Source organism: Hippopotamus amphibius, chromosome 6 (genome assembly GCF_030028045.1).
Source record: "Hippopotamus amphibius kiboko isolate mHipAmp2 chromosome 6, mHipAmp2.hap2, whole genome shotgun sequence".
Taxonomy (NCBI): domain Eukaryota; kingdom Metazoa; phylum Chordata; class Mammalia; order Artiodactyla; family Hippopotamidae; genus Hippopotamus; species Hippopotamus amphibius.
The window spans coordinates 101,731,683-101,757,958 of NC_080191.1; the positions used below are offsets into that span (position 1 = coordinate 101,731,683).

General features: G+C 38.6%; 1 protein-coding gene across 1 annotated transcript in view; it reads left to right on the plus strand.

Annotated features, from left to right (window-relative positions):
- The first annotated feature begins 846 nt into the window (after positions 1 to 846).
- The window catches only part of PIK3R4 (phosphoinositide-3-kinase regulatory subunit 4), a 64,497-nt gene continuing 39,067 nt past the window's right edge, over positions 847 to 26,276 (plus strand). Inside the window, exons 1-7 of the mRNA XM_057738871.1 lie at positions 847 to 1,330; positions 2,066 to 2,836; positions 12,978 to 13,111; positions 14,270 to 14,852; positions 18,826 to 18,960; positions 19,653 to 19,874; positions 25,630 to 25,803. Coding sequence (XP_057594854.1) covers positions 2,104 to 2,836; positions 12,978 to 13,111; positions 14,270 to 14,852; positions 18,826 to 18,960; positions 19,653 to 19,874; positions 25,630 to 25,803 — 1,981 coding nt within the window. The 5' untranslated portion in view covers positions 847 to 1,330; positions 2,066 to 2,103. The remainder of the gene's footprint in view (positions 1,331 to 2,065; positions 2,837 to 12,977; positions 13,112 to 14,269; positions 14,853 to 18,825; positions 18,961 to 19,652; positions 19,875 to 25,629; positions 25,804 to 26,276) is intronic.

A 26,276-nucleotide genomic window follows, 5' to 3' on the forward strand; every position in this document is an offset into this window, starting at 1 on the left:
CTACAACACGGATAATCCTCAAAAACATGTGAAGTGAAAGAAGTCAGTCACAAAGATCCACATGTTGTATACCGTATACACGAAAAGTCCAGAACAGGCAAGAAACAGAAAGTAGATTAGTGGTTGCCTAGGGCTGGGAGGGGAAGGAGCAATGGGCAGAACCGGAGTGACTGCTAATAATTACAGCAGGGGTCCCCTACCCTAGGTACTGCCCTCCTTCTATTAGGAATTGGGCCACACAGCAGGAGGTGAGTGGCAGGCGACTGAGCGAATCTTCATCTGCCACTTCCTATAGCTCCTCATTTACTCACATTACCGCCTGAACCACCCACACCTCCCCAAAAAACTGTCTTCCACAAAACCGGTCCCCGATGCCAAAAAGGTTGGGGACTGCTGAGTTACAGAGTTTCATTTTGGGGGTCAGGAAAATGCCCTAAAGTTAGAGTATAGGGATGATTGCACAATTCTGTAAATATATAAAAACCCACTGATTTGTGTATTTTAAGCAGGTGAACTTTATAGTATGTAAATTTTATCTCTATAAAGCACTTAAAGATTCAACTTGAGATATATTAATTTTCCTAAGTAAGCCTGTGAATTCTCTTAAAGAACGCTGCTCTGGTGTACGTGGGTTTAGGGCATCTGAACAGGTTCTGGGGGATGTCAGAAAGCCTCAGAGTTTATAGATTCCGCAGAAGACCTGGATGGGGAATAGGCTGTTGTCAGAGCATCTCGCTTTCTTTCTCCAGGCTCCGGGAGCGAGGCCACGCCCCTTCCTCGTTTCTTAGCAACCAGCCCGGGACTCGCGCTCCCCATCAAGCCGTCACTTCCGCTCCGCGACAGGAAGTGGGGTCAGAGCCGGCAGCTGTCCCGGGAGTGGAGCGTTCGCGGCTTCTGCAGCCGCTGGAGGAGCGGGGTTTCCGTGGACCTGGCCGCCTCCCTCTCTCCCGCCTCCCGCGGGCGGGGAGGCCCTCCAGGAGTCAGAGGGCCTCAGGGGTCCAGGCCCGCGCAAGAGGAAGTCGAGGCCCGGGAGCGCGTGGCCGCCGGGGCGACTCCCTGGGCCCTGGGGTCTCCCCAGCCTGGCTGCGTGTCTGCTGCTGCGGCCCCAGGAGCTTCCCGCGTCTGCCCCTCCGACCGCCGGGGTCCTGGACGCTGGGACTCCTCTGCGTGCCTCCCGCAGGGTCCTCCCGCCTCCCTTTGAAAGAGGACCCCTCGTAGGGGAGGCTCGCCGGGCTGCTGACGCTCTTCCCCGCCCAGACCCCGAAGCGACCCGCCATGCCCGCCGTGTGAGTGAGCGGCCGGCTTGTGACGCTTCCCAGAGCCCTGCAGGGTAAGCGCTTGCGTGTGTGCACGGCCGCGTGGGCCTGTGCGTTTTTATCCCCTGCAAAACCTGAGCTAGGGGACCCCGGGTTCTGTTCGGCACGTCGGTCTTTTGGTTTACTTTTCTTTAACATCTCTACCAGGGGTTGTTCCCTGTCGTTGTTGCAAACCAGACGACTCTGCGCCTTCTGTTAGCTGAGGGGGAAGGCACGTTGCAATAGGCTGGACGGGTCCAGGATTTGCTGATTGTTTGGGGTTTTTTCAGCCCGACCTATCTGTATCAGGCCATTCTTAGTTAGATTTAAGTTTTTAATGTGTTTGGGTTTTATATTCAACACTTACAGGTAGTTCTTGGGCAGAGCCTGTGTCGTATAGTACTTTTCTGACTCTTGTACTCCTAAGCACAATGCTGAACACGTAGTAAAGGCTCATTAAGTTTTAAATTTGAATATCAGAAGATACACATTCTAACATTTTCAACTTAATGTTGACGGGGCATATTGACATGTAAGTCAGCTCCTGGAAAGGACAACGTAAAATAACATGATCTTTTAAGATAAATATGTTTGAAATTTAGAGGCTGCCTGGAAGGCTAAGTACAGTGCTCTTGGTGGAAGAGAAATACGGTACATCTATCTTTTAGGAAGAGGCCACATAAATAATGGTGTGTCAGTGCTTGTTTCTTTTCTTTTCCCTTTTCTCTTTCCTTCCTTTTTTTTTTTTTTTTTTTTTCTTTTTTTAATAGGTGTTGTATCCTAACTTACTGAGGTGCTCGCTGCCATTATGGGAAACCAGCTCGCCGGCATCGCTCCCTCCCAGATCCTTTCTGTGGAGAGCTATTTCTCAGACATCCATGACTTTGAGTATGATAAGAGTCTGGGGAGCACTCGCTTCTTTAAAGTTGCTCGAGCGAAACACCGGGAAGGCCTGGTGGTTGTGAAGGTCTTTGCAATTCAGGATCCCACGTTGCCTCTCACCAGCTATAAACAAGAGCTTGAGGAACTGAAAATCAGGCTTCATTCTGCACAGAACTGCCTGCCTTTCCAGAAAGCAGCAGAAAAAGCGTCTGAGAAGGCAGCCATGCTCTTCAGACAGTATGTGCGCGACAACCTCTACGACCGTATCAGCACCCGCCCCTTCCTGAACAACATCGAGAAGCGCTGGATTGCCTTCCAGATCCTCACGGCTGTGGACCAAGCGCACAAGTCTGGAGTCCGTCACGGGGACATCAAGACTGAGAACGTGATGGTCACCAGTTGGAATTGGGTCCTTCTAACTGATTTTGCCAGTTTTAAACCCACTTACCTTCCAGAGGACAACCCAGCAGATTTCAACTATTTTTTTGACACTTCCCGGAGGAGAACTTGTTATATTGCGCCTGAACGTTTTGTTGATGGTGGATTGTTTGCCACTGAGTTAGAATACATGAGAGATCCGTCTACTCCACTTGTAGACTTAAATAGCAATCAGAGAACAAGAGGAGAGTTGAAGCGAGCAATGGATATCTTTTCAGCAGGTATTTGACTTGGGCGGGAATGTGCATTTATTTTAACTCTTGAACATAGAAAATTAATTTTTTCATAAATCCTCCTACGCTGTTCAGATAGATGCCGTATTCTCTCATTGGACATGTTTAAGTACCTAGAAAATGCGAAGAGTGGTCTGTTCATTCAGATGTTTAAGGTATATTTGAATTCTTCTGTATGTGTCAGGCACTGTCTTAAGTACTAGAGATGTAGATGGGTAATTATTTCTCTCTTTTCAAGGTGCTTACAGTTTAATGGGGAGATAGATATGATTTTGAAAAAAGACATTTCAGTGCACTGTGGTTTGCTGTGGTGGTGATAAGCTTAGGGTGCTGTTATAGGAACGTATGGATACTTAAATGAGTCTCTGTGGTGGTGATGGGTAGAGAGGCAGGATCAGGAGAGGCATCTTTATTGGAAGGATGGTATTTAAACTGAGACCTGAAAGGTGATTGGGAGCTACCTATGGTAAGGGGAGTTTGTTTCAGGCAGAGGGTGTTGCTTATGTGAAGACTAGAGGACCAGAGCATGGTGCATTGATTTACTAGGGCACTTGAAGTACCCTAGTCGCCAGGTTTGCCTGAGGCCCTTAGGAACCGGGCCGCACAGCAGGAGGTGAGTGGCGGGAGAGCAAGTGAAGCTTCGTCTGCTGCTCCCCATCACTTGCATTACTGCCTGAACTATTCCCCACCCTGTCCATGGAAAAATTGTCTTCCATGAAACTGGTCCCTGGTGCCAGAAAGGTTGGGGACCACTGCTTTAGTGCATCTGGGTGTGAGGTAAGCAAGGCCCAGATAAGAAGGGCTTTGGTATGCCCATCCTAGTCTACAGGGACATGATCAGATGTGTGTTTTAGACAAAACACTGGCTGTAGCAGGAGAGTGGGTTGCAGGGGAGTCACACTGGAGATGGGAAAACCAGTTAGTAGTCAGCTGCCACAATCCAGGTAGGACATGATCCTCACCAGCTTCAAGTTGTGACAGTTAGAGAGGGAGTGGAGAGAAGTAATGCTGAAGAGGTAATTAGTGGGTGGAATTGTTAGGATTTGGTGATTGATTGGAGGATCAAGAACGCTCCTCTTCCCCATTTGGGAAACCTGTTGGATGATGATACCAGTCACTGAGCTAGGAGACACACGAGGAGGAACAGATGGCGGTGGGAAGATGCTGAGGTCTGTATTAGAGTTGATGGCAGTGGGAAGTTGCTGAGGTCGAGTTGAAGGTGTCCGGGGATATCCAGGAAAAGATGTGTGACAGGCAGTTGGTTAAAAGGTTTGGTATGTGGAGATGTGGGGTGGAGATGGAGATTTGGTAGTTATCAGGAAGTTGGTAGTTACACACTGTAGTCAAGGAAATGTGTTTGTCGTCAGGGAGTTTGCGGAGAAGTTATTCTTAAGCGTGTTTGGCTCCCCTTAAAGATTTTGATGAAACCAGTGACCCCCTTCTTTGGAAAAAAGTACCATACATTCATACACTTTATTTACATACACAGAACTCATGAAGCTTGGTAATGGTTTCTAGGCTATCTGTGAACTTCTGGGAGGAGAAGTAGGCTGGGGATGGTATCCTGAGGAATACCATGTGAACTCCAGCATCAGTGCCGTTTTTTGGTAACTTTTGCAAAGGTTGGCTTTAATCTTTTTCTCAGCTGTAGGTTTCCTACAAAGAAAACATAAATTGAGTTGTATTTTAGATTATTTAGGAAAAGTGACATAATTAATGAAGAAGTATGTTTCATCTAGGAGAATGAATGAACATTGTTACACAACATTCATTGAGCTGTTGGTTTGTTCAGCTCACTAATCTGTGTCCCAAGGTAATACTGAGGGAGGCTATTTTTGATGAGGTGGGGTAGCCTCCAGGTTGTAAATATAACAAGATTAGAAATGTAATCCATCGAAGTCCCAACCTGATCAGTGAATTTATCTAAATTTTTCTTGAACCATTTTTACATTTTAAACTTACTTTTCTATAAATAGGACTCCTCCAGCTTAGAAATCTGATCACTTTCTAACTTCAGGGGATCATTTATAGCTTTTTTTTAAAAATAAAATTGAGGTATAATTGCATATAACATTAGTTTCTGGGGTACAGCATAATGATTTGATATTTGTGTAAATTGGGAAACGATTACCACAAGTCTAGTTAACTAACATCTGTCACTATATGTAGTTACAAAATTTTTTTTTCTTGTGGGTGAGAACTTTTGATATCTCCTCTCTTAGCAACTGCAGTCACCTTGCTGTGCATTGCATCTCCATGTCTAATTTATTTTATACCTGAAAGTTTATTATAGTTTTAAAATTTCGGGAATTGATGAAGGGTTTGTATTTATCCTTTTGTGTGCAGTGTAGTCAGTCATTACAGTTTTGTGAAGTTCAGCGGAATTCTTACTCAGCACTTGCTTTTCCAGACTAAAGAGCTGTACATTGTTTTGGCTGAAGATAGGCCCTTTCCTTTCTTGGAAAGAGGTGGATGGGATCTGTTCACCTCCCATGGCTCCTAAGCTTTGATTTAGCCTCTTTGGCTTTGAATGTTACTTTTCCCTATCTTAACGCATATCCTCATATCCGTGGCTCCTGGCTGCCAGTTTGGAAGAAGTGTATATACTCTCTGTCTCTGGTCACACATAAAGATCTCTTGTTTGCTGGAGATCTTTCATTCATTGACTTGAGTATTTGAGTGCCTGTTGTGTGCAAAACTGCTGTGTAGATGTTGGGAATGCAGCGGTGAACAGTACTGACAGTTTCTGCACTCATGGAGCTTGCATTCTAAGTGTGGGCGGGGAGAGAGAATAAAAAAGTAAATAAGTAAGAAAGTTAATTTTGGTTAGTGAGAAGTGCTGTGATGAAGTGCGGTGATTTCTAAGTGGATGACAAGGGCTGGTAGATAAAATGAAGGCCTCCCCAGAAGGTGACATTGAGCTGACATTATCTGAATGATAAAGAAGGACTTGGTGATGATAAAAGCAGCTTTAACAAATTGTTCTATAGAGAAATACCACCCAGTAACATCTCTTCCAGAGTAGCATTTTAAAGGTTGCAAGAAAGGGGACTTCCCTGGCAATCCAATGGTTAAGACTCTGGGCTTCCACTGCAGGGGGCACGAGTTCCATCCCTGGTTAGGGAACCAAGATTCTGTGGCATGGGCAAAAAATAAATAAATAATTTAAAAAAAGTTGCAAGAAAAAAAAATCCTATATTTACCTCTGTATTAGTTTGCTAGGGGTGACATAACAAAATACTCCAGACTGGGTAGCTTAAACAAAAATTTATTTTCCCTCAGTTCTGGGAAGTTCCCTCCGAGCCTGGAAGTCCAAGATCAAGGTGCCAGCAGGATTGATTTCTCTTGAGGCCTCGCTCCTTGGGTTGGCCACCTTGCCCCTGGTGTTCCTTCCTCTTACAGGGACACCAGTCATAATGGATCAGGGCCCCACCCTCATGACCTCATTTAACCGTAATCACCTCTCCAAATAGTCATATTGTAAGGTGTTGGGGCTTCAACATATGAATTTGCAGGGGTGGTGAGGGACATAGTTCAGTCTGTAAACAACCTCAATTTAGTTGTAAGTAGTCATTTTTTGTTTCTACAGTATTAGGAAATAATTTCAAACTTAAAAACTTGCAAAAATAAAAATAGTACATAGAACCCCCATAAATCCTTTACCCAAATTCACCTGTTGTTTTTGTTCCAGTTGCTTATCACTTATACCTTCTCTCTGTACTCCCCATCCTTCCTCACCCCTCCATGGCCCTTTGCCCCAAGTACTTTAGTATTTCCCAAGACCCCAGTGGTCTCTTACATAATGCTTATGTAACTGTATGTTGCAGTTACCAACTGCATTGAATTTTAACATTGATACAATAATTTACACTTTTTATTCTAATTTTGTATTTGACCCAGTAATGTCCTTTATAGCATTTTTTCCTACTCCAGGATAGGACCCAGTCTAGGGTCAGCTATTGCATTTAGTTGTCGTGTCTCCTTAGCTTCCTTTAATCTGGAACATTTTCACAGCCTTTCATTGTCATTATGACATTGACATTTTTTGAAGAATACCTCTCCCCTTAAATTTTTAAAAATTATGTTTATACTCTTTATTTAAAATAATACTCATAGTAAGTTGCAAAAATAATGAAGAGCCTTTCACCCATCTTCCCCCAGTAGTGAGATCTTACATGACTGTAGTACCATATCAGAATCAGGAGTTGACATTGGTACACTACTGTTAACTAAACTTAGACCTTATTCAGTTTTCACCAGCTTTTACCTGCTCCGTGCGCACGTGCTCGACCTCACCTCTTTCTTTTTCTGTAGAATTGCCCTCATTTTGGATGTGTCGGCTGTTTCCTTATGATTAGATTTAGGTTTTCATTCTCAGTAGGAATACTGTGTAGGTGATGATGTCTTCATAGTATCCTATCTGGAGGCAAAGTATCTGTTGGTGATGTTAATTTTGTTCACATGGTCAAGTTCTTGCCCAGTTTCTCCCCGCTGTAGTTACTTTTTGTTTTTTTAATGCCTTGCAACTAATAAGCAACCTGTGGGAAGAAACTTTTAAGACCATGCAAATATCCTGCCGGTCGTCACAATTTCCTATTTGATTTGGCATCTGTTGATCATTCTTTTTTTTAAATAAATTTATTTATTTATTTGTTGGCTGTGTTGGGTCTTCATTTTTGCACGCGGGGCTTTCTCTAGTTTCGGAGCGTGGGGGCTACTCTTCTTTGAGGTGCATGGGCTTCTCATTGCGGTGGCTTCTCTTATTGTGGAGCACAGGCTCTAGGTGCTCAGGCTTCAGTAGTTGTGGTACATGGGCTCAGTAGTTGTGGTGCACAGGCTTAGTTGCTCTGCAGCATGTGGGATCTTCCAGAGCAGGGATTGAACCCGTGTCCCCTGCATTGGCAGGCAGATTCTTAACTGCTGTACCATCAGGGAAGCCCCTGTTGATCATTCTTGCCTTATCGTTCTTTACTATGATGGTTGCACAATGATGATCTTCCAACTCCAGCACTTCCTCCACATTTACCAGTTGGCCCTCAGCATTTTCATGTGCTCAAGTGTCCTCTCTTTCCCCTCAGTTGTTTATTATTATTGGTATGGACTCTTTAATTTCTGCATGCAGTTTGCTAATATTTTTTGGAGGGTTTTTATCTGTATTCATCCAGGATATTGGTCTGTAGTTTGTTTTACATGTGATGTCTTTGTCTGATTTGCTACTAGGATGATAATGGCCTCATAGAATGGCTTGGGAAGTGTTCCTCCTCTTCTTTCTGTTTGTTGGGATTTGTCAAGGATGGGTGTTAAGTATTTTAATGTTTGTCAGAATTCATGTCTTAAGCCATGTTGGCTTAGGCTTTTCTTTGTGGGAAGTTTTTCATTTCTAATTCAGTCTCTTTATAAGGTCTATTCAGATTTTCTTTCTTTTTAAGTCACCTTTGGTAACCTTTATCTTTCTAGGAATCTGTCCATTTCATTTAATTTATCTAATTTTTGGCATACATTTGTTATGTGAGGTTGGTAGTAATGTCCCTCTTTTCATAGCTGATTTTAGTAGTTTGTCATCTCTCTTCTTAGAAAAACTTGTCAATTGTGTTGAGCCTTTCAAAGCACCAACTTTTGCTTTCGTTGTTCTCTATTGTATTTTATTCCCTGTTTCATAAATTTTCACCCCAGTATCTATTGTTCCTTTCCTTCTTTTTGTTTTGGTTTTAGTTTGCTTCTCAAGGTTAAGGTTAGGCTTTTGTTTTGAGCTCTTCTTTTGTAGCATAGGTGTTTATAGTTATACATTTTCTTTAAAGGCTGCTTTAGTTGCATCGCATACATTTATTTTTTATTTTATTTTTTTAAGAACTTTGATTGAGATAACAGTTAACATACAATAAACTGCATATATTTAGAGTGTACTATTTGGTATACCAATCTCCCAATTCATTCGCCCCCAACCCTCCCCACTTTCCCCACTTGGTGTCCATATGTTTGTTCTCTACATCTGTGTCTCTATTTCTGCTTTGCAAACTGGTTGATTTGTACCATTTTTCTATAGTCCGCATATATGTGTTAATATACGATATTTGTTTTTCTGACTCACTTCACTCTGTATGACAGTCTCTATGTCCATCCATGTCTCTAAAAATGTCCCAGTTTCATTGCTTTTTATAGCTGAGTAATATTCCACTGTATATATGTACCACATCTTTTTTATCCATTCATCTGTTGATAGACATTTAGGTTGCTTCCATGTCCAGGCTATTGTAAATAGTGCTGCAGTGGACATTGGAGTGCATGTATCTTTTTGAATTATGGTGTTCTCTGGGTATGTGCCCAGCAGTGGGATTGCTGGGTCATATGGTAGTTCTATTTTTAGTTTTGCAAGGAACCTCCATACTGTTCTCCATAGTGGCTGTATCAGTTTACATTCCCATCAGCAGTGCCAGAGCATTCCCTTTTCTCCACACCCTCTCCAGCATTTACTGTTTGTAGATTTTCTGATGATGCCCATTCTAACTGGTGTGATGTGATACCTCATTGTAGTTTTGATTTGCATTTCTCTAATAATTAGTGATGTTGAGCAGCTTTTCATGTGCCTCTTGGCCATCCATATGTCTTCTTTGGAGAAATGCCTATTTTGGGCTTCTGCCCATTTTTTGACTGGGTTTGTTTTCTTGATATTGAGCTGGATAAACTGTTTATATATTTTGGAGATTAATCCTTTGTTGATTCTTTTGCAAATATTTTCTCCCATTCTGAGGGTTGTCTTTTCGTCTTGCTTATAGTTTCCTTTGCTGTGCAGAAGCTTTGAAGTTTCATTAGGTCCCACTTATTTATTTTTGTTTTTATTTCCATTACTCTAGGGGGTGGATCAAAAAAGATCTTGCTATGATTTACATCGAAGAGTGTTCTTCCTATGTTTTCCCTTTTAGTGTCTGGCCTTACATTTAGGTCTTTAACCTGTTTTGAGTTTATTTTTGTGTATGTTGTTAAAGAGTGTTTTAATTTCATTCTTTTACATGTAGCTGTCCAGTTTTCCCAGCACTGCTTATTGAAGAGGCTGCCTTTTCTCCATTGTATATCCTTGCCTCCTTTGTCATAGATTAGTTGACCATAGTTTATCTCCGGACTTTCTATCCTATTCCATTGATCTGTATTTCTGTTTTTGTGCCAGTACCATACTGTCTTGATCACTGTAGCCTTGTAGTATAGCCTGAATTCCATCAACTCCATCTTTCCTTCTCAAGATTGCTTTGGCTGTTTGGGGTCTTTTGTGTTTCCATACAAATCGTAAAATTTCTTGTTCTAGTTCTGTGAACAATGCCATTGGTAATTTGATCAGGATTGCATTGAATCTGTAAATTGCTTTCGATAGTATAGTCATTTTCACAATGTTGATTCTTCCAATACAAGAACGTGGTATGTCCCTCCATCTGTTTGTGTCATCTTTGATTTCTTTCATTAGTGTCTTATAGTTTTCTGAGTACAGGTTTCTTACCTCCTTGGTTAGGTTTATTCCTAGGTATTTTATTCTTTTGTTGCAATGGTGAATGGGATTGTTTCCTTAATTTCTCTTTCTGATCTCTCATTGTTAGTGTATAGAAATGCAAGAGATTTCTGTGTGTTAATTTTGTTTCCTGCAACTTTACCAAATTCATTGATTAGCTCAAGTAGTTTTGTGGTGGCATCTTTAGGATTTTCTATGTATAGTATCATGTCATCTGCAAACAGTGACAGTTTGACTTCTTCTTTTCCAGTTTGGATTCCTTTGATTTCTTTTTCTTCTCTGATTGCTGTGGCAAGGACTTCCAAAACTGTGTTGAATAGTAGTGGTGAGAGTGGACATCCTTGTCTTGTTCCTGATCTTAGAGGGAATGCTTGCAATTTTTCACCATTGAGAATGATGTTTGCTGTGGGTTTGTCATATATGGCCTTTATTATGTTGAGGTAGGTTCCCTCTATGCCCACCCTCTGGAGAGTTTTTATCATAAATGGGTGTTGAATTTTGTTAAAAGCTTTTTCTGCATCTATTGAGATGATCATGTGGTTTTTATCCTTCAGTTTGTTAATATCATATATCACACTGATTGATTTGCATATGTTGAAGAATCCTTGCATTCCAGGGATAAACCCCACTTGATCATGGTGCCCATACATTTATTTTTAATAAATTTATTTATTGGATGCATCAGGTCTTTGTTGCTGTGCACAGGCTTTCTCTAGCCGCGGTGAGCAGGGGCTACTCTTCTTTGTGGTGTGTGGGCTTCTCATTGCCGTGGCTTCTCTTGTTGCAGAGCACAGGCTATAGGCACACGGGCTTCAGTAGTTGTGGCACACGGGCCAATAGTTGTGGCTTGTGGGCTCCAGAGCGCAGGCTCAGTAGTTGTGGCACATGAGTTTAGTTGCTCTGCGGCATGTGGGATCCTCCTGGACCAGGGCTTGAACCCGTGTCCCCTGCATTAGCAGGCAGATCCTTAACCACTGCGCCACCTAGGAAGTCCCAGTCCTATACATTTTTATATGTTGCTTTCATTTTCATTCATCTCAAAGTATTTTCTAATTTTCCTTTGATCATTGGTTATTTTTTTTAACAATAAACTGCATATATTCAAAGTGTACAATTTGATATTTTTTTTCTTATTTGTAACGTATATATGGCAATCCCATGATTGTTGGTTATTTAAGAGTGTGTTTATATAATTTCTACATATTTGTGAATTTTTCAGATTTTCTTCTCTTACTGATTTATTTCTTTCCATTGTGGTTTGAAGGATGTAATTTGTATGATTTGAGTCCTTTTAAACTCATTTAAGCTTGTTTTATGGTCTAGCATACGGTTTCATCTGGAGAGTATTCCATATGTACTTGAGAAGAATTTTGTATTCTGTTGTTAGATGGAGTATTCCTTTAATGTCTGTTAGATCTGGTTTATAGTATTGTTCAGTTCTTCTGTTTTTTTCTTGCTTATGGTATTTTTAATACTATTTTAGTTTTTTCTAAAACTTGGCTGCATGGGTAGCAATTAAGAAATTTATTGTTTATTATGTATCAGGAACTGTCTTAGTTGCTGGAGATTTTTCAGTGAACAAAATAGACAAAAATCCCCTATGGAGTTTACATTCTAGTGCGTATATGGACAATAAGGAAATAAATACATAAAATATATAACGTGGCATTTGGTGCTGTGGGGAAAAACATCAGGAAGAGGGAACATGCTAGGTGACAAGTATGGGGTAGTTGTGGTGGGGGGCTTGCAGTTTTAAACTGGGCCGTCAGGCAGTGCCTTACTGCTAAGATGACATTTGATTCAAGGTCTAGAGGAGGTTTAGGTATAAGCCATGATGGTATTTGGGGGAATAGCATTCCAGACAGAGGGACCAGAACATGCAAAGGTTGGGACTAAGTTGTTCAAGGATCTCCTTAAGACTTATTAAATGCATGTCATATGAAACTGCTTTGTCTTTTTGGGAATGTAGAGGGTTTATTTATTCCTTGTTTGAAGATTATGTAAGTGCAAAATGAAAGGTCTTTCTTTTTCCCTCTCATCTTACAGCCACACTTAGCAGTTCTCATGTTTGTTCACGGGTTTACTTTATTTCTCTCTTATGAAAGCTTCACAAAGGCAGAGTTTTTATCTGTTTTATGCACAATTAGAGTTTAGTATATAGTAGACACCTGATAGCTGTTTGCTTAATGATGAATAAATGGGTTGTCAGATATGACTTCTCAGTAGTTTTTTATGAACTTAATGTCTATAAATTCATTTTTAAAAAAACCACTGTGTTTCTTATGGCTTTTAATCTTATCTTTGTATCTCGAAATGTGTGTGTGTATGTAAACATATGTGTAATATATTTGTCTTAAATTATAGAACAAGGAAGTAATTTTATTTGATTTAATTTTTTTAAGAAGGAGAAAAATTAAATAGGCCTTTTTCAACTTCCTACTTTTAGAAATTGATGATGAGGCAGTAGACATTTTTCTTGTGTTGCTTGGTTGTGGTTGTAGGTTGCATTAAACATCTTAATTCAGTTTACTTTGAGTTTTGCATTTTGAGTTTTATGAATTCTCTGAATTCTTGATCTGTATTAATGATATCTTCCATTTTATTTTTAATGGAATTATATCTGATATTTTCCAGGTTGCGTGATAGCTGAGCTTTTTACAGAAGGCGTGCCACTATTTGATCTCTCTCAACTTTTGGCTTATAGAAATGGACAGTTTTTCCCTGAACAGGTGCTGAATAAAATTGAAGATCGCAGTATCAGAGAATTGGTAACTATGCTACAAGTATTTGCCATAACGTTTTAAATACAAATATGTTCTCACTTTTGCATTAGATAGCTCTCTGGAATGTTCTAAATTTGGGACAAGCAATAAAGCCAAATAGAGTAATGTAGCAGCCTATTGTTTTTACTTTGTTAGGCAGAAATGTGCAATTTTTTTCCCCGTCTTAGGCACAGAGCTCATTTGACTTTGTATCCCTTCCTCCCTCCTGCCCCCCAGCACACACACGCGTGTGTGTGCACACACACACACGCATCTTTCCATTAAAATCTTTAGCTCTGCTTTGGACAGATTTGGAAGGAAGTGAGGAGGTGCTCGGGGGTTAGAGAAATTGTCCAGAATAGAGCTTGCTAGCAAGAAAAGGAGAGGATAAATATCTAAAACAAAGAGACGAGAAACATCAACTTGAATGTAATAGATTGGTATAGGGGCATTTCACATAGAAGCAGCTAGCTGTGTGCACCTCCCTTGACCCTGAGGGCAGGTCTGGAAGGGGAGCTGTAGAATTAGTGTAGCAGAGCAGATGTGAGGAGTTGTGTGGGAGGTCACGGGAGCCGTATGCCAACAGTGCTGTTTGAGGGCATCTTTTTTAAGTCAATCAACACAGTAACTGATGCATATGATGATGCCTCTGAGCCATGGGAAGGTTATGGCATATTTTAAATATTCTTTAGTAAGGTAGGGAAACGTGCATTTTGATTTTTCTTACAAATGGCAAATATTAAAAAATAAGTTGCTCCAGAGGAAGCCAATTCAGCTCACGTGCAGTGAACAGTACAGAGGAGTTGGCATACTTGGCTGTCCTGGGTGTGGGCTTGTCATGTTGTGTTGCTAAGTAACTGAATGAATTTGGGCCTACCTTTTCTTGACTGTGAAAAGAGCCAATTTAACTGGTTTTTAAAGCTCTTTGTGTGTCTGGGCCATCTGGAGTACGTTAATATGTGATTTCCTGTTGCTTTATAGGATGATAGTAGAGTCACATATTACTCAGTAGTCAGGTTCTGAAAGTAGTGTGAAAGGTGAAGATTGGAAAGAGTCAGAATTACCTCAGAAATCCTTTAAATCATGTATAAGTTGCCCTTGTAGCTTTCATTTGATACAATTTGCTGTTCTCAGATGTATTTTTTACTCCTCCCCTTGGTATAGGTAACTCAGATGATTCACCGTGAACCAGATAAGCGTTTAGAGGCAGAAGATTACTTAAAGCAGCAGCGTGGCAACGCCTTTCCCGAAATATTTTACACGTTCCTCCAGCCCTACATGGCGCAGTTTGCCAAGGAAACATTTCTTTCTGCAGATGAGCGTATTCTGGTTATAAGGAAGGATTTGGGCAACATTGTTCACAATCTCTGTGGACATGATCTGTCAGAGAAAGCAGAAGGAGAGCCTAAGGAAAATGGGCTGGTTATCTTGGTGTCAGTTATAACATCCTGTCTACAGACCCTGAAGTCCTGTGATTCCAAGCTTGCTGCTCTGGAACTTATTCTGCATTTGGCCCCAAGATTAAGTGTAGAAATTCTTTTGGATCGTATTACTCCGTATCTTTTGCATTTCAGCAATGACTCTGTTCCTAGAGTGAGGGCTGAAGCCTTGAGGACGTTGACCAAAGTTCTTGCTCTTGTCAAAGAGGTTCCACGCAATGATGTCAACATCTACCCGGAATATATTCTGCCAGGCATAGCCCATTTAGCCCAGGATGATGCTACTATTGTTAGACTAGCCTATGCTGGTAAGAGCTTACTGTCCAAGTAATAACCACTCATGTATTTGAAGTTAGTGACTGTAATACCTTTTGTTTCTCTGATATCTTTGGGAATTGCAAGAGTGAACTTTGGTCCTTGAACTATTTGTGTATATTTTAATAATATTTATAGCTGATCTGTTCCTGGAACTCAAGCTTTGTGTGAATCCTCATTTTTGAAGTGATCAGAATTACTAAGTGAAAAATATATAATACAGAATCTTATGATTTTACTGGGAGTATTATATTTAATTTGGAGTAAAACTAATGTTTATAAGTATGTGTTCCTGATCTAGTGTCTTTAGGCCTTTATAAAGTTTCTCTGAACAAATACGTTTGTTTGAATATCAGTATTAGGATATAACAGTCTGTTGCTGTTGAAAAAGTTTTGAAAAATTTTGTTGGGTAATTTGGTGTTTAAAGGACCTAGCCTGTTAAGTTATTGAATTTTAAGGTCCTTTAAGTTACTATGATGCTTAGAAAGTGTGGCTTCTTTGTGGTGAAGTGGATGTGTTATATAACACACCTACCTGTTTTGTTTGTAATTCTCACTTATTTGTAAATAAGTGATACAGATTCATATTTTTAGCGCTCCAGATCAATTTTGAATGCTTATTTCTACATGGAAAAATGTCATTGAAACATTTACATAATTCCATCATTTATTTCTAAAATGTAATCTGATGGAAATCAAGAATTCTGAAGTCTTTGTGAGTAGTACATAACATGTGTGGTGATGATATTGTCTCTTCTTTTGAAAGATACTTGCTTGTTAGTTCATTATTTTATGATTTCCTTGTAATTATTTTAATGGAATGTGAAAAATGGTATTTGGACTCTGTCTTTAAGGCTAGGCATATTCACAAAGTGATTGGTGGTTGCTGGCTTTTTAAAAAATACATACTTTTTTTTTTTTAAAGATTAGCCAGTATTCTTTTTTTTTTTTTAAGATTTATTTTTATTATTTATTATTTAATTTAATTTTTGCTGTATTGGGGTCTTTGTTGCTGCACATGGGCTTTCTCTAGTTGTAGTGAGTGGGGGCTGCTCTTGTTGCATTGTGCGTGCTTCTCACTGCAGTAGCTTTTCTTGTTGCGGAGCATGGGCTCTAGGCGCTTGGGCTTCAGTAGTTGCGGCGCATGGGCTCAGTAGTTGTGACTCATGGGCTGTAGAGCACAGGCTTAGTAGTTGAGGCTCAGGGGCTTAGTTGCACTGTGGCATGTGGGATCTTCCGGGCCCAGGGATCGAAGCTGTGTCCCCCGCATTGGCAGGTGGATTCTTAATCACTGTGCCACCTGGGAAGCCCACATACTTTTTTTATATTTATCCATCTGCCTATTTATTTATGGTTTCTGATTTCCCTAGCTGTATAGGTATAAATTTTAGGCTTAGAAAATTCAGAATTTCTTTAAGACATATCCAAGTTTATCATTTGGAACAAAGCATGTTTACATTTCACTTGGTAAATAAAAATACAGTTGACCCTTGAACAACGTGGGGGTTAGGGACGCTGACCCCCTGCACAGTTGAAAATCCCCGTATAATTTATAGTTGGCAGTTGGCCCTCTATCCATGGTTCCACATCTGTGGATTCAACCAACCATGGATTGTGTGATTCTGTAGTGTTTACTATTGAAAAAAATTCGAGTGTTGTTTGAGGATCAAGTGTAATTGAACTGGATAAAAGTGAAAGAAAAGCTTATGATTTTTAAAAACGAGCTGTATTTTTTAGACTATTATGACCTACTCTTGACCAGTGTATCTTAGTCTTTTTTCAGTTGTGGTAAATAGGTAAGATTCTGATGTGTAGATATCATAACAACATATTTACATTCAATTTCTAGCAGTCATGGCATAAAAACAATACTTACAGTTTTTTGAAAAATCTGCTTTGTATAAAGGCATATACTGCTCACGGTTGCAAGGGTTAGCTGCAAAAGATATAGAGATTCTAAAATAGGTTCTAGATTCTAAGATTTTAAGATCTGCGTATCTCTTGAAACTGACACTTGGAACAACCTTGAGCTGTAGATGTTTTAGTGCCTTCATTTCTCTGCTGAGGAATTGGGGAAGGGAGAGGCTAAGAGACACGACCAAAGTCTGTCTGGACTAGTTCTTTCTCAGTTCTCAGAGCTGCTGGTCTAGACCTTGATCTTGAATTGGTCTGCTGGGTCTTAGTGGTAAGAGTCCATGGTAACCCAGGGTCAGTGCCAGGACCTTGCAGTGCCCCATGCCACCCAACCATGGTGAACCATGCCCTAGTGTATGATACGGCTGTCTTTTTAGAGTCAGAGTCTCTTTGAACTTGTATGGTCAAATGTAATTAAACCCCACATGTCAGTAATTTAAAAAGTTTAAAAACCAATTAAAATTTTTCTTTTATATAATTGTTTTTAAACTCAGAGATGCTGGTATAGATTTATTTCTTGTGTAAAGTGAACTTGTGGTTTATGAACTTAAATGGGGGAGATAAACAGATCTGCTCAGACTTGAGAGGTGCCCAGGAAGTTAAGAGACTTTTCCTAATAAAGATATTTTCACCTATTTGGGGATATTCATCTAGAACCATCAGGGGATGGCATAGAATTCTCCCGTCTTTAGGGTGAGCCGGCATTGCAGGGTATCAGTAACTTGCTTACTTAGAGGTAAATTTTTGTTCTATTCAGAACAGTGTTGAACCTGGCAGTGGCGGGGTGCGGGACTCCAGGATGAAGGGAATCACTGTATTTGAAAGACTCAAAAATGTCAATTATTGTGGGATGCATCTTAATTTAGGAGACATTAAAAAGTGAAGAAAAAAGTGAGTCTTAGAATCAATAAAATAAGATAGTTTACAATCAGTGCCACTCACTGCTGAGAAGGAAAAGAGTGCAATCTTTGTGGGTATGGTCATATATTAAGAAGCACGGAAGTGGATGGGAAGAAAGATAGAGGCACAAGAATAAATAAAAATGGAAGGAAGAGGAAAGTATAAGCAGAGAGCAGATATAATGAATAGCAAGTGTGACAGCAGAACTTAGAAGTAGATATTTTTAGAAGGTGAGGAGTATCAGGTAGTCTTAATTGACTATCAGAGAGAAAGGGGAAGGTACAGACCCCTGCAGGAGTGTGGCAAACAGTCTCGCACTCAGAAGATCACTTGTCAAGCAATTCAGTAAGGGTTGATTCACTTTGGTAATGGTTCTTTGAGGTAGATGTGACTCAGTTATATATGAGGAAACTGAGACTCAGATGGGTTAAGAAGCCAGCTAGTAAGTGTCAAGGTCAAGGTTTGAGCCAGGGGTCTGTGTGATTCCAAAGGCCAGCTTGATCTGTTATTTTAATGTGAAAATGTGTTTCTCTGTTAGCCTGCTGCATATCTCTTACCTGATAAAATACTGTTTAAAAGGTAGGTTTTTGTGGAAGGATTAAGCCTTTTTTTTTGCCTCAGATGATTTGAGTGCTATATTTTGGGTTATTTGGTATTTTTTTCCAGTTTTATTGAGCTATAATTGACATACATCACTGTATAATTGTAAGGTTTAGAGCATAATGGTTTGACTTACATGTATTGTGAAATGATTACTTCAGCAAGTTTAGTTAGTATCCATCGTCTCACATAGATATAATAAAAAGAAAAAAAAGAAAAAAAATTTTTTTCCTTGTGATGAGAACTCTTAGGATTTACTCCAGTAATTTTCATATGTATCATATAGCAATGTTAATATAGTTATCATGTTGTACATTCCTGTATTTTTGAAAGAAGCTTGTGTTTTATTATTAAAACTGGTAGTTTGGGTATAGTTGTTGATTATGAGATTAGTTACTAAAAGTCTGATTAGGTTAAGTGCTAAATTGAAAAGTCCTGCTTTTCTTTACTTTCATGATTATTATTTATAGGTATTAAGACTCAGGGAAGAAGAGTTACAAGCATTACACAAATTTATGATGACAATTGTTATGAATTATCTCCCTTTTATAGAAAACATAGCTCTACTGGCAGAAACAGCTTTGAGATTCCTGGAATTAGTACAGTTGAAAAATCTCAATATGGAAAATGACCCAAATAGTGAAGAAATAGATGAAGTTACACATACCAATGGAAATTATGACACAGGTAGTATGATTTTCTCTTCCATATTTTCTGTTACTTAGAATGAATTGCTGACGTGAACTTGCAGCAAACTCACTTATAATTTTAATGTAAAATGAAAGAATACCAGATATATAGAGGGAGGATTCTGTTGTCTAACTGTTGTCTTCTACTCTTAACTGTTTTCTAGCCAGTAAATGACCAATTTGTCACCACAGATTCTAAGCTCAGTAGTTTTTCAGCCAGAATTGAGTTGTGTCAACAGCAAAGCTAGCTGAATTATATAATTCTTTTAGGATAAAAGAAAAAAACATTGGAAACACCATAGCTAAACAACCTAAACCTTTTCTTATGTGAGTATATTCTGAGTATCCTCAGTCATAAACTGTGTTTATTTCATACTAGCTATGATTTATATACCAAAACCTATGATTTGTGATTTATGTATCAAAATCTTTGAGCCTCATAAATAGAGCTACTAACTAGTGAGGTAGTAACCATGTTTGTGGCATCTGCTTATTAGGGTGTTTTTCAATCTATATTTCATTTTCCCAGCTATCCGTCAGAGCTTTGAGTAGTAGAAAAACTTAGTGATTATAGACTTTCTGTGGTGGCTTCTATAATCATTCTATTTTCTCCAAGGAGTGAGAAGGACTGGGTCATATGTTTGGAGAAAAGAAAATTGATCGTTTTTTTCCTTTTTTTTTTTTTTTTAGAGCTCCAAGCCTTACATGAAATGGTCCAGCAGAAAGTTGTCACTTTGCTAAGTGACCCTGAAAATATCGTGAAACAGACCTTAATGGAAAATGGAATAACACGGTTGTGTGTATTCTTTGGACGTCAGAAAGCCAATGATGTTTTATTGTCCCACATGATCACTTTCCTGAATGATAAAAATGATTGGCATCTGCGTGGAGCTTTTTTCGATAGTATAGTTGGTATGTTTTTTTGTTTGTTTTTAAATTTATCTTTAAGATTTGAATTATCTTCTGAAGCAGATACTTCCATGGAGTCTCAAAGGTGACAGTACTACCAGATTTTATTAATAATGAAATGAGTTCCTGGTATTTCTGTCTTCATGCTGCTTTTGGATGATGGAAGTATCTTAGCTGATCAAGGGATTGATTGGTTAATAAAACTGGCACATGCATATCAAGGGATAGCATGTGGTCATTAAAAAGTATGTTTTAAAAAGAATATTTGATGACCTGGGAAAGTACCATGAAATATTAAAATGATTGAACCCAGTTGTGTAAAGGTAACAGTAACAAATCATGTTTATTAACAAGGTTGAATACACTAAGGTGTGAACAGGGATTATATCATAGTTGTCAGATTTCCTAAACATGCATCACTTTTACAATCAGGAAATAATAAAGTATAATTATGATTGAAAATCAGTCTAATTAGGAAGAATTAAAAGCTTACAGGCTTTGCTTTTTGTAAGCTGAAAATTTGTGAAAAATTAATCAGCTTTTTTCCCATTGTTTTTTCAAAATGTTGCGATTCTTAATTTTCAGATTTATCTAAAGAAGAGACATATCTTGTATTTTATCTGTGTATGACTCCTGTTGCATTTAGATTCAAAATTGGAAAGAAATGGACTTTATTTTGGTAGATTAAGTCGTGTTTGACACAAGATTTAGTATTTTTCTTTTTGGAGTAATAACTGATCATTTTCTGCCTGATTGTACTGACCTTTGCAGTTTTAGTTTGGGTCATATATGAAATATTATATGCTAAAGCCATATTATTACAATTATCCACTAACCCTTTTTATGTAATTTACACATGATTGTAAAGCTTGTCTATTAACTCAGAAGGTTTAAAGACTATTTTGTACACTGGAAAGCTTTGAAGTTTTGAATAAACTTTCTCATGTAGTAGCAGAAGGCTGTAGAGTTTAGATTTTAATTTCTGATAATCTGGGCAAGTAACTGCTAAAAGGTTTGCTGTTGGATGTTTTTCCTAAAAAATAAAAAAAAGGAAAGAAACTCCTACAGCAACAGTATTCCTATTTCTGTGAATATTATTGTATAATGTTTTGGAGAAAAGGGTACTTTCTACTTTTTTTTTTTTAAATTTATTTTTATTTACTTTATTTATTTATTGGCTGCGTTGGGTCTTCATTGCTGCACATGGGCTTTCTCTAGTTGTTGCGAGCAGGGGCTACTCTTCATTGTGGTGCACAGGCTCCTCATTGTAGTGGCTTCTCTTGTTGTGGAGCACGGGCCCTAGGCACATGGGCTTCAATAGTTGCAGCACATGGGCTCAGTAGTTGTGGTTCATGGGCTCTAGAGCACAGGCTCAAGAGTTGTGGCACACGGGCTTAGTTGCTCCGTGGCATGTGGAATCTTCCCAGGGCAGGGCTTAAACCCGTGTCCCCTGCACTGGCAGGCAGATTCTTTACCACTGCACCACCTAGGAAGTCCCACTTTCTACTTTTGAAAAGCCTAGAAATTGCTGTTTTTACTTTGTTATAACTAGAGATTACTTTTCTTCCTCTTTTCAGACATCTCCAGTTGGTTTTTAATTTTTGCTTTAATTTACTGATTCAGCCTTCCATCTCAGACTCCATCTAACTCAGTTCCTAAATACAGAATGCTTTGCTTCTCACATCTTTGTGTCTTTTTTGCTCTCCTTTCAAATAATTTTATTTCTTTTCTTGGGAAAAGGTTGTTCTTGGAACTTCATCTAGTGATCAACTCATGTGTATTTTAAAACACGATCTTTATATTAGTTCTTTTTTCATTTTAAAATAATTTTCACTGATTTTTTTGTTTATAAAGTAATACATACTTGCTGTAGAAAAATTGGAAAATCTAGAAACCGTGAAGAAAACAAATCCCCTCCAGTCCTCCAGCCCATGTACAGCCTGTTAATGTTTTGTTTTCTTCCCGTGGGTCATCCTCGCCTCCTCTTTCCACCCATCGTCCTAGTCTGCCACCTGTGAGGCACTGTCCTGTCCTGGCTGAGAGTAGGCACTCTTGGCACCAGGCTGCCAGGTTCAGGTTGTGGCTTTGTCACCTACTGGTTGTGGTTCTAGGGTAAATCATTTAATCTTTTGTGTGTCTTAGTTTCCCTATCTGTAAAATGGGAATTATAATATTACCTAACTCACTGGTGGTTGTGAAGATAAAATGAGTTAACATATGTAATAGTGCCTGGCACGTAAGTGCTATATGTATGTATTATATTACTTCTTAGTCTTATTTTTAAACCTTTTCTAGTAACATATGTATATTCTGAGTATTTTCTCATGTCATTAAAAATTCTTTGAAACTACAATTTAATAGATAAAAATATTTCATTATACAGTTTTACCAAAATTTAACTCTCCTTTTGAATATTTAAATTGTTTTACCTTTGTCAGCCATATACTATACACATAATCATTTACTTAAATATTTGCTTCTGATTATTTTCTCAGGCTAGAAGTCTGAAATTTTAATTACTGAGTTAAATAATATGAATATATTTTTAAAACTTGACACGTTTTATAAGCTTTTCAAAAAGATTGTATCCTTTTCTACTCTGATCAGCATTGTTTGACAGTATCACACAGCCTTCCAGTGTGGAATAGGCTTCAGTCAATCTTTGCCTATTGGTAGCTTAAAGTGATGACTTGTTTTGATGTATATTTGCTTATCAGTGAAGGTGAAAACAATTTCTCATGTTGATTACTCACTTGTATTTCTTACTCTCTGAATTTTTAACTTATTTTGGTCCCTTTTGATGGTGTAATGCTTTTCTTATTGATTTTGTTTGAGCCTTTTATATATACATTAAAAACAATAGCTTTTTATCTTTTCTATGGCAAATACTTTCCTCAAATAATTTGACTTATTTTTTTATGTCTTTTAAAATAATTTTAGTGTTGACAGTTTATTTGATCTTTTCTTTTGTGTGTGTATGGTTTTTTCTTTTTTTTTTTTTAAACTTCTGTGCTTAACTCTTTCCCTGTTTCAGAATTAGGTTAATAATCTGTTGGGTGCATGTCTTTTTTGTTTTGTTTTGTTTTATTTATTTATTTATTTAATTGGCTGTGTTGGGTCTTCGTTGCTGCACACGGGCTTTCTCTAGTTGTGGTGAGTGGGGGCTACTCTTCGTTGTGGTGTGTGGGCTTCTCATTGCAGTGGCCTCTCTTGTTGCAGAGCACGGGCTCTAGGCACGTGGGCTCAGTAGTTGTGGCGCATGGGCTTAGTTGCTCTGCGGCATGTGGTATCTTCCTGGGGCAGGGCTTGAACCCGTGTCCCCTGCATTGGCAAGCGGATTCTTACCCACTGAGCCACCTAGGAAGTACCATGTTTTGTTTTGTTTTAATGCTTTATTTTTTCACATAAAAATATGAAGTGTTTAATTGATTTTTACTTTGGGCTGTGGTTTGAGGTGAAATCTAAATTTTTCTCAGAAATATAACCAATTTTCCCAGCACTATTTACTAAACATTTCATTTATTTTCCATTGATTTGTGAAGCTACTGTTACCATCTGTTGCATGCATGTATCTTTTAGGGTCACTTTCTAGGTATCCTATTGCATTGATTTTTTTTTCACTTTTGTACTCAATATTATACTCTATTTTTATAGCTATATTATATTTTATTTATTACGTATTTATAAGCAACTTTAGTATTTGGTAGAATAAGCTCTCCAGATGACAATCTTCTTTTCCAAAATATTTTGAGCTATTTTAGCTCATTATACATTTCAGTTTGTAAAGTTTCTAAATATAATCCACTGGAATTTTAGACAGCGTTTTTTCTTTTATTACAGGAAAGTAATTCTAAAATTATTTCTCAATTACAGGGGAAATACGCTTTTGCAAATTACTCAAAATAGATGAAATAAAGTATAAAAGGCAATAGTTGCACTTTCCAGAGGCACGTACTCTGGTTTGTGGTTTTGATTTGATATCTTCAGGTGATTATTGCCATGTCTTTAACTAGTATTTTCATATTACTCTTATTAGGATTATCAACTTTACCCTTTATCTCTTGACTTTTTTCTGTGCCAGATGAAGATTTAACTCATTCATACCATACCCTTATCCCCCTTCGCCTCTCTGTTTTGAGATGTAGATATTTAGTTTATTGTTTTTATAACTTTAATTCAAACTGTTTTCTTATTGGTCTACTTCTGCTTTGGGCTACAAGTAATTTTGTGCCCCCTTCCTCCCTTCCTTCCTTCCTTTTTTTCTTTTTTCCTTCCTTCTACTTCTTTTTTTGGTTGATAATTCAACTAATTGTTAATTGACAGTTCAACTCACAATTGCATTTTCATAGTTGATAATATTTACATTCTGTTCTGTAATCGTAATAAAGTCTTGTGCTTGTATAGACTGATTCTGAAAACTCAAAACAATTTACATGATTATGAATGTGTAACTTTTATTGACTTTAGAGCCAACTAGTGTACTATATTTATAATTGCTTCACCACAATTCTAATGCCATAATTCCTTTATCAGTTGATGAGAATGTTTATAGCATCAAGGTCAATGGATTCTTTTTTTTGTCCTCTGCAAACTACTAAAGGCATGGCACATTTTAATTTATTTCATTTTTACACTATGACTTTCTTGAACAGTTTTTTTGTTTGTCGTGGAGTTTCAGAGTTTTTTGTTTTCCTTTTAGAAAAGTAATGTACCTTCTTTACTTTATCTATAATAAATATCTAGCTTCTTTTTTTTATGAATTTACTTATTTTATTTATTTATTGGCTGTGTTGGGTCTTTGTTGTTGCACACGGGCTTTCTCTAGTTGCTGCGAGTGGGGGCTACTCTTCATTGTGGTGCGCGGGCTCCTCATTGTAGTGGCTTCTCTTGTCATGGGCTCTAGGCGCGTGGGCTTCTGTAGTTGCGGCACATGGGCTCAATAGTTGTGGCTCATGGGCTATAGAGCACAAGCTCAATAGTTGTGGCGCACGGACTTAGTTGCTCCATGACATGTGGAATCTTCCCAGGGCAGGGCTCGAACCCGTGTCCCCTGCATTGGCAGGCAGATTCTTACTCACTGCGCCACCTAGGAAGTCCTCTAACTTCTTTCTTACCAATTTTATCTATTGCTTTTAATCTATTTTTTCTTCTTGATAACATTTTTGAAGTTTATTGACTTTCGATTCTAGTTTGGGCTGATTAATTTCTAGATCTTTATTAGCTATTATCTTTTTCCCCCCTTGAATTCCTGTGTTATATCTACCATTTTGTACATTCTACATTTTCTTTATTTTGCCGGAGTACATCCTTAGGAACTTTCTTAGAAATGTTTGCATGGGAGGTAAACACGTTTAGTCCTTGCATGTTTCAACATGACTTATTTTTGTTTTCTTGTTTTATTGACAGTTTGGGTATAAAATTTCTTCCATAATCTTGAAGGTCTTGCCTTGTTGTGTTCTAGCCTGCATTGTTGCTGAGGATTATCTGATGCCAGTCTGGTTCTACTTCCTTTTTAGGGGATCTGTATTTTTCTTTCTGTAAGCTCATAGGATCTTTTTTCCCCTTAGTGTTGCAGGATTTCTTGATGATTTGCATTGATGTAGGTCTTTTTCATTTATTGTGCTGGGTAGGAAACGTGTTGTCTCTGCCTAGATTGTCTCTCAATGTATTTGACTTTTGATTAATTTTATTGTTTTACTTAATGGCATTTGTACTTCCAGGGATAAAAAAATCATGTAGTGTTGCTTCTCTTTTTCAGGTGTTGCTGCCTATGTTGGCTGGCAGAGCTCCTCAATTCTCAAACCCCTGCTGCAACAAGGTCTTAGTGATGCTGAGGAATTTGTTATTGTGAAAGCTCTTAATGCCCTTACCTGTATGTGCCAGTTAGGGCTGCTGCAAAAACCCCATGTATACGAATTTGCCAGTGATATTGGTAAGTTTTTGTTTCTCAAAATTAGGATGGGAGAATGAGGGAGTGGTAAGAGAAATAACAACTGATGGGGCATTGTAAAATTTCTAGGCACCTGGAGTGAGATTTTCAGCGTATTGTCCCTGTTGTGTGTGTGTGTGCACACCTGTGTGCCTGCTTATGCCTGCGTGCTGGCCTGTATGTGCGCGACACACAAGCACACACACAGGAGCATTGATCCTCCAGCCCAGGTTGGGAAACACACCTTGCTTTTAATCTGTAGTTAAGTCTTGGTGATCCTTGAAAAATGAAGATTTTGTGGGTTTTTTTTGTTTTTTCTTTAAGAACTTTTATTGAGATATAGTTGACATACAATAAACCGCATATATTTAAAGTGTACAGTTTGATATTTTTTTTCTTATTAGTAATGTATATACGGCAATCCCAGTCTCCCAGTTCACCCCCCCCCCCCCCCCACCACTTTCCCCACTTGGTGT